The sequence below is a fragment of the Amborella trichopoda genome, chromosome 3, assembly GCF_054954075.1.
Source record: "Amborella trichopoda isolate Santa Cruz 75 chromosome 3, AtrichopodaSantaCruz75HAP2 v2.0, whole genome shotgun sequence".
NCBI lineage: Eukaryota > Viridiplantae > Streptophyta > Magnoliopsida > Amborellales > Amborellaceae > Amborella > Amborella trichopoda.
The window spans coordinates 51,784,415-51,791,886 of record NC_142338.1 but is presented as its reverse complement, the minus strand read 5'-3'; the positions used below and the strand labels follow the sequence as shown (position 1 = coordinate 51,791,886).

The window sequence follows — 7,472 nt, the reverse complement described above, 5'->3', positions numbered from 1 at the left end:
CGACTGGGTGTATACTATAAAATCCTTTTTCACTTCCTCAATCGCCTGATCCCTCCCATGCCGCCAACTAAGGCGCCTGAGTGTATAAAATCCTAGGTCGTAGGATCCCCTATTTCCCTTCCCTCAATCCCTATGACTGTATAAAATCCTACGTTGGTTCCCATCCCTCAATCCCTATCTCCCGTTTTTGCTACTAGTTTTTTGTTCAATTTTGAGGGTTTTCGCACCCACCCAAAGGTTATTGCTCTATCTCCCTTCCCTCAATCCCTATCTCCCAAAAACTGCGTACGTTTTTTTTGCTGCTAGGCTTTCTGTTCAATTTTTAGGGTTTTCGCACCCAAAATTCTCTCTTACCAATTCTGAAACCCTAGGTTCCTTTCAGCCATGTATAATGGCATAGGTTTACAAACCCCTAGGGGTTCTGGTACAAATGGGTATATACAGAGCAATAAGTTTTTTGTGAAGCCAAAGAGCGCTAGGGTTGAGACCAAAGAGTTTAGGAGTGATCAGGGAACAGGAGGTGTGAAGAAAGCAAACAAGGAAATTTTAGATCATGATAAGAAACGCCAGATCCAATTGAAACTGGTGTTACTTGAGGAAACCTTAGCCGATCAGGGTTATACGGAGGATGAGATTCTTGACAAGTTACATGAGGCGAAAAAGAGGTTCGAGGCTGAAGCTGAGGAGGTGGAGGATGGTGGAATTAACACTACCAATAAGTAATTTCCTTCTCGTGGTTCTTAAACCTGTTATTGATTTAAATTTTTGATGGTATTCTCTTTTTCTTTGTGTTTTAGGGGTTATTGCTTTGTGTTTCCTTTCTGTCTGTTAACTTCAGTTTGTTTACCTTATTTTTGTTTTTTCTCTATACTCGTGGTTTCTATGAATTACTTGCTTAAATTTCATCTTTTAATTGAATGTTTTGGATTGCGCCTATTGTGGCATTTTTTTATTTATTTATTTTTATTTATGAATATGGGATTGGAATCAACATAGCTGAGGTTATTTCTTATGCCGAAATCAGATATAATGGCTGATGAGTGATGATTCAGTGTGTTTGATTTCTTTTCTTGCACAATTGAATTTTCAGATGTACATTTTGTGTATGATTACATGGATATTATGCAAACTCTTATACCACGAGACAATATTCTATTATCTTACAATTTAATGAAATAAAAAGTTTCCAATCAATAGAAAAAAAATGAAGTAAATTTTTTTACAAGATCTATTTTTTTAATCACTTGGAGCACAAATTCAAACCTATTCCCTCCTCTGCAAGTTATTTATCTTGCAATTATAATTTTTCATGAATCAAATGCTACTGAGAGTGTCGGTTGGTCTATGAATTGTTTGATCTTCAATCTTGCATTTTCTATGTCTGTTTTGACTTAGCTTTTCTGCTTTTTATTGATAGATTTATCTAGCTTGAAGATTGTCTGGTTTTTTACATATCTTGGTTCTCTGTCATTTCCATCTCATTCCATGTATAGCATTTACCCACTCTGGAATTGTTTAGAAAGCAATCAAGGAAAAATGTTGTTAATCATAGTGGTTTACACTATATATAGGGTTTTCTCCAATCATATATCATGTAGGTAGAATTGACTCCTCACATGCGTTTATCTTAACTTGCATGATAATGGGTTTTATGTATATTTTAAGCTCGGTGAAGAATAGGGCTTTATGATATTTTATACCAGAACTTGACATCTGGTGCATGCATATATTTGAGAAAGGCTTCCCGGATTATCTCATCATTCATAGGGATTTTGTCCGTTATTAGCAATTCTCATTTGTGTGTGTGAATGTGTTTTCTTTATTTATTTATTTGCAAGTAACAATCTTGTGCAGTATTGATGAAATTAAATTTTATGAAATTGATTACCAGTGTATTATAGAGAAAAAACTATGTAAACAGAACTAGTTAAACTCAAAAGAATATTGTTGGAGCTTTGAACAAAGTGCGTCTAAGTGTTCCTTCTTTGGCTACTATATCAGAGAACTCTTGTGTGCACACACCCTTTTCCAGCCATTTTATATGTTTTTCGAGGAGCAAAACTTACCATTCTCAATCTTTTCATTGCTAATTTTCCAGATACTTCTACCAGTGGTCTTCCCTAAGTGGCTTATACAATTAAGCATTTTTTTGTTATTTTATCATTCGATGCGGTGTATATCAGGTGACAACTTTACTTGTAGAGGTAACGTTGAAGTGTTTTACACCATCCAATTTAGTTGAACTGTATAGATTTTAATGCATTTTAAAACCTACATTTTCCAAATAAAATGGATTGTATACTTTAACCTTACTTCTACAAGTAAGGTTATATTAGGCCTAATATAACCTTATATAAAGTTAGACTTCTACAAGCCTATATTTATGGCAAGTTAAAGATATTGATTTATAAGTTGATTATTCAAAAAGAAAAAAGTTGGTTCACTGAAATTGGAGCACTAATAGTATCCTAGTGAGTTGCATCACTTTGACATTCTTGTGGAGTTCATCTTAGAAGGTATATTACAATCTTCATAAGTTGTTATAGGTAATACTGATTGATTAAATTGTAATTGCTGACTGGGAAGTTGTTTATTGTGATAATTCTTTCGTTTCAAGAAGATTCCAATTCTCTAAAGTAACTTTTGACCCCCTGCCTCTCATTTTTTTTGTTTTCTTTCTTTTCGGGACTCATAGTTAATGTGTCCCACAACCAGAATGCCTATGGGGAGGGTTCAATTTGTTAATCCGGAAATGGAAGTCATACCATTCTTGTTCAATCTATAAACAGGTCCCACTGAGACCACTCGACTGATCAACTAAAACCATTTATTCTTGGAAAAGGTCGATCGATATAAGGTAATCCATAATCTCAAGCAGCATGAAGATACTGATGATTTTACACAAGAATTTGGATTGTGAAACATAGAAAAGTGAACCTAATTTACTAAACTATGCTCAAGTTTGTGCTAGGGTTTAAAATAAGATATTCTTTGGGAATGGCAATATTTCTCTCCTTGAAAGAAAAGAGGTAAATTTACATGCGATATTAATTATTATGCCTATGGCTGGGTTACTTGGTACATTAGTCCTTTTTGTTCAATATATTGTAGTATATAGTACTTAAAGTTGTGTTATTCAGTGTATTAGTTCTTACAGAATTTTTTTTTCGTGAGAATGGTAACAATTGTACTAAATTGAAATTAGAGAGTACAAGGCTAACCAGTACACCATCTTACGGTTGATTAGTTCTTCAAAATAATAATCTTGTTGTCTTTTTTTTAAAAAAAATTGATAATGGCCGTGAAATCTCCTATTGGAAAAGGAATGATTCGGTGCTTTAAATTTTATAGTTTCACATCTCTAACTTGGGATTGATATCCATAAGGATTACAAATTCTCGAGGCTTCCTTGGTTTTCTACTCAAAAAAAGGTTTCCTGAACATATGGGGTGATTTTTCCATCTAACCAATGTCGAGATTCCCTATTTCCGAGTTGAAGACCTGGTTTAATGGATAGGTTCGAGAACTTCATGTTTTTTCCAGCTTCATGATTGTGGCACATTCAACTTCCCCTAGTAATATATATTTGCTTTGGAATGTTACCCCTCTCCCATTGCCCAAGAAGAGCGAAACCCTTGAAGAACTATAGTCCAAAGTCTCAGAGGTGGATGCTTGTTTGGGGGGACCAAAACCATCTCAAGAAAGGATGGGCCCATTTAGAACTTTAAACTGAAGTCTCATTGGGGCCCTGCACATGTGTCACAGGAATTGGAGGACCGTCCCTAGCTTTTTCCATTGGAACCTAGGATTCTCTTCTCACCTTGCATGTTCTTCACCATTACATTCTTTAAAAGTTTATATTCCTCACCACTATAACCTCAAAAGTACTACCTTTCTTGCCTCATTTTACCATCCTTCGCTTGATAGAAAGCTTCCTATCTGCATTGCTATATTCACAACATAAAATTTTTGAAAATTTCACCCACATTTCATTTGATAAATGAAATTGTGTCTGCTTTTTTTTATAAACCTCTTCAGAAATGTTCTTTTCCTGAATTAGTTGTCTTTTTAGACTCACGTTGGGACATCCTTAGGTATTTCTTTTACCACCGGTCTAAGCCTAATAGTCTCGCTCTGATATTATCATTTATTTCTCCTTGTCACTGCTTATAGGATTGTCTTAGAATTGACCCTGTTATCATACTGTTCTAAAAAATCCTCATTTCTTGCTTTGTCATTTTATGTTTTAATGAAATTTGTTGCAGATATAGACTTTATTTTCTGAGCATCATTTCTAGTTATACCATATATAACATAACATAAATTTGTAGTACATATATGTAGTTGGACCTTATAGACTTTATTTTCTGAGCATCATTTCTAGTTATACCATATATAACGTGACATAAATTTGTAGTACATATATGTAATTGGACGAACACATGTTGAAATTGTTTGTGGATCTGTCTTATTTCTGGATATAGAATTCCTTTCTTGGAAGTTTGAATTTCATAGTTTGAGTTTTGGAAAGATTCTCATTATATTTATGAAAAATGGTCTAGACTATTCAATCAAATTTGAAAATGACATTAATGGCCAACAAAATTCAAGTTATGGGTCTCTCTCTCTCTCACACACACACAGCATAACTCTCTCTCTCCCTCTCTCTCTCTCTCTCACACACACACACACACACACACATACAGAATTTATTATGTTACTAACTCCTGCTTGGCTTACATTGTTCAGGGTTTCTTACACACAAACTCATCAGATTGCTGCCAAGAAAGAAAGGCAACTTGAGACCTTTAGAGCTGCTCTGGGGATCACTAAAGCAGAAGAAACAACTGAAAAGGAAGTTCAAGAACAAATGGATAATGAAAAATTACTTGGATCTGAAAATGAGGATCTTGACATGCCTGGAGGAATTGAGAAATCGAAAAAGGAAGCACTGTCAGATGATGAGAATTTGAAGCCCCGAGATGGTCGTGATTCTAAGGCTGAGAAGCATGCAAGAAGGAAAGGAACTGATAATGATGATTCTAATGCTGATGATGACAAGAGAGAAACTCATATGATGGAGAAACGTGGGAAGAGAAGGCTTGATTCAGAAGATGACTCTGACTCTGATCATGGCAAGAAACATATCAAAAGACTTGTTGAAAAAGATAGGAGAGTAGGAAGAAAGTATGGCATCAGCGATGAGCTCAATGATAGTGGCAGCCTAAAGAATACTAAGAAGGGAATGGAGAAACATGGGAAAAGACAGAGAAAGTATGATACAGAGAGTGATAGTGAGTCTGATTACTCCAGTGATAGGAGAAACCCTAAAAAGCGAAGTGAGAAACACAGTAAGAGCAAGAGAAGGCATGATGCCGATGAATCCAACAGTGATAGTGGAAAGGACTTCCCAAAAAGATCTTTTGCCAAGCATGAAAAAGGCGGCAGGAGGAATGACACTGATGATGAAGCTGATCATGATGTTAAGGGAGGAAATACACGCGAACAATTAAAGAAAAGAAATAGGAACAACTTAAAAAGTAAGAGATCCGAAGACTCTGATACCGATGGCTCGAGGAGAAATTCCAAGAAAAGGAAGGAGAGAGACGGCCGAATTGCTAGAAGGCCTGATTCTGAAACTGATGAGAGTGATAGTGATTCAAGTGATAGTTATGGTAGTAGTAGCTATAGTAGCAGTAGCCATGAAAGGAGTGCTAGAAAGAGGTCCATAGATGATAGGAGGAAAAGGGACGTGAAAGTGAAAAAAGCCAGCAAAAAAGAGAGTGATAGCAGTGGTTATGGCAGTAGCAGCCCCGAGAGGCCCACGAGAAAGAGGTCCAGATATGATAAGAGTGAGAGAGAAGAGATTGAAGAGGCCAGTTCCAAGGGTCGCACACAGGAAAAAGCAGTGATGCCTGTGAGAGATGAGCCTGTAAAAGAACATGGATATGATAGAGATGCAGGCTATGGGGTCAGTGAGAAGATGGGCAGGAAAAGGAAGGCCGAAGGGGAACAAAGTAATCTACCAGAATCGAAACATCGTCACGTTAGCAGAAAAAGTGAGCTTGAAAAAGTAGCTCACGACCTGGCTAGAGAGAGAGATTGGAGAGATGTGGAACGAAGGGACCGAATGGAGAACAGAGACACTGGTAACCGGGGTGATGAACGTAGGAGAGAGAACAGGGGTGATGGCGCTATCTGGAAGGAGAGAGAGCTCGATAATAAGGGTGATGACCGGAGTAGAGAGAACAGAAGTGCCAACCGAGAGGAGAGACAATTCAAGTGGAGGAGAGGGAACATAGTTGATGCTATCCGGGAGGATAGAGAATTCGAGAACAGGGTTGTTGCCCAGAGGAGAGAGAACAGGGGTGGTGCTAACCGTGAGGAGAGAGATTTTGATGATAACAGTAGAAATGACTCAAGGAGGGAAGAGCATGATCATAGGAAAGCAGGAGAAAAGCGGGCTTTTCAAGATCGTCATGAGAGAGAAGAGGAACGTGGAGGCTCAAAGCATGGAAGAGACTTGGAAAGGCATTCAAAGAGGGGCAGGCACGATGAGTATGAACAGAAGAGAAGTAGGCCAGAGAGGTCCACCAGAGGAGACTGGTGAAGAGGTATATACATTCTGGATCGGCGAAAGGGTGAGCTTGGTGTTATGGAAATGCTTAAATTGGATTTAAACAGTTGTTTCTCAGTTAAATAAAAAAACAGAAAAAGTTTCTTAAAGAGTTTGTGTTTATTGCTGATCAGTGAGGTCGTTTATGAAGCATTTCTCTATTCTCATTATGAGTTAATTTCTTTTGCAAGCTCTTTGGTTTCTTATAGGTGGTTTGTTCTAGTTAAAATAAGTTTTTTCTCTTTTGCAGGCTTGATTTGAATGGCCTTTGATTCTCCCATGGCAAGCAGGACTGTTGAGACGAGTGGTTCTCCAAGTCTCGCCATTTCAGAGTTGGGAGCATCACCTGGTTTTCTGAGTTTGTTGTGTTTGGTAAGTTGGTTTGAAACCAAACCTAGTTGAGATAGGGAGTCATGATACTAGACCCTGTAAATTTGTAGCATTTTGGCACTCAGGCCGCCGTACTTCTATGGTTTCTTGTTATTATGGTTAATGCCAGCTGCTGAACTTCGTTTTCTTTATTTATTGACGTTGTTTTGTACGGTGTATACTCAGGCTCCCTTTAGGGCTTGGGAGTTCACTGATTTTTGGCCGTCTCCATGAGCAAAGAAAGAGATACTGAAAATTTTTGGGAAAATTTAGTGAAGGAAGGAAAACAAAATATGAACAATCATAAGAAATTAATAAAAAAAATAACATGAATAGTCACTAAAAATTAGGAAAACTTGTATACAAATTGGAAAATGAAGAGTCGATTTTTCATAAAAAGCAAGGTGCACATGTTGAATTCATCATTCCAAATATAATAAACTATAATAAATTAAGATATAGGTTAGAACCAAGGAAAAAGTTTATA

General features: G+C 37.0%; 1 protein-coding gene across 3 annotated transcripts; it reads left to right on the top strand.

The window, feature by feature from the left end:
- Positions 1 to 7,137, top strand: LOC18429217 (pre-mRNA-splicing factor). Of its 3 annotated transcripts, none has more exons than XM_006838508.4 (3): positions 1 to 719; positions 4,750 to 6,614; positions 6,867 to 7,137. In XM_006838508.4, exons 1-2 carry the CDS (start codon positions 385 to 387, stop codon positions 6,608 to 6,610), a joined length of 2,196 nt encoding a protein of 731 aa, XP_006838571.1. In that variant the 5' UTR covers positions 1 to 384; the 3' UTR covers positions 6,611 to 6,614; positions 6,867 to 7,137. The 3 variants fall into 3 exon arrangements, with proteins under 3 accessions (XP_006838571.1, XP_011621521.1, XP_088717338.1); XM_011623219.3 differs by having other exon boundaries at positions 4,750 to 6,641; XM_088861212.1 differs by lacking the exon at positions 1 to 719 and adding an exon at positions 2,696 to 2,857 and having other exon boundaries at positions 4,750 to 6,641.
- The last annotated feature ends 335 nt before the right edge of the window (positions 7,138 to 7,472 follow it).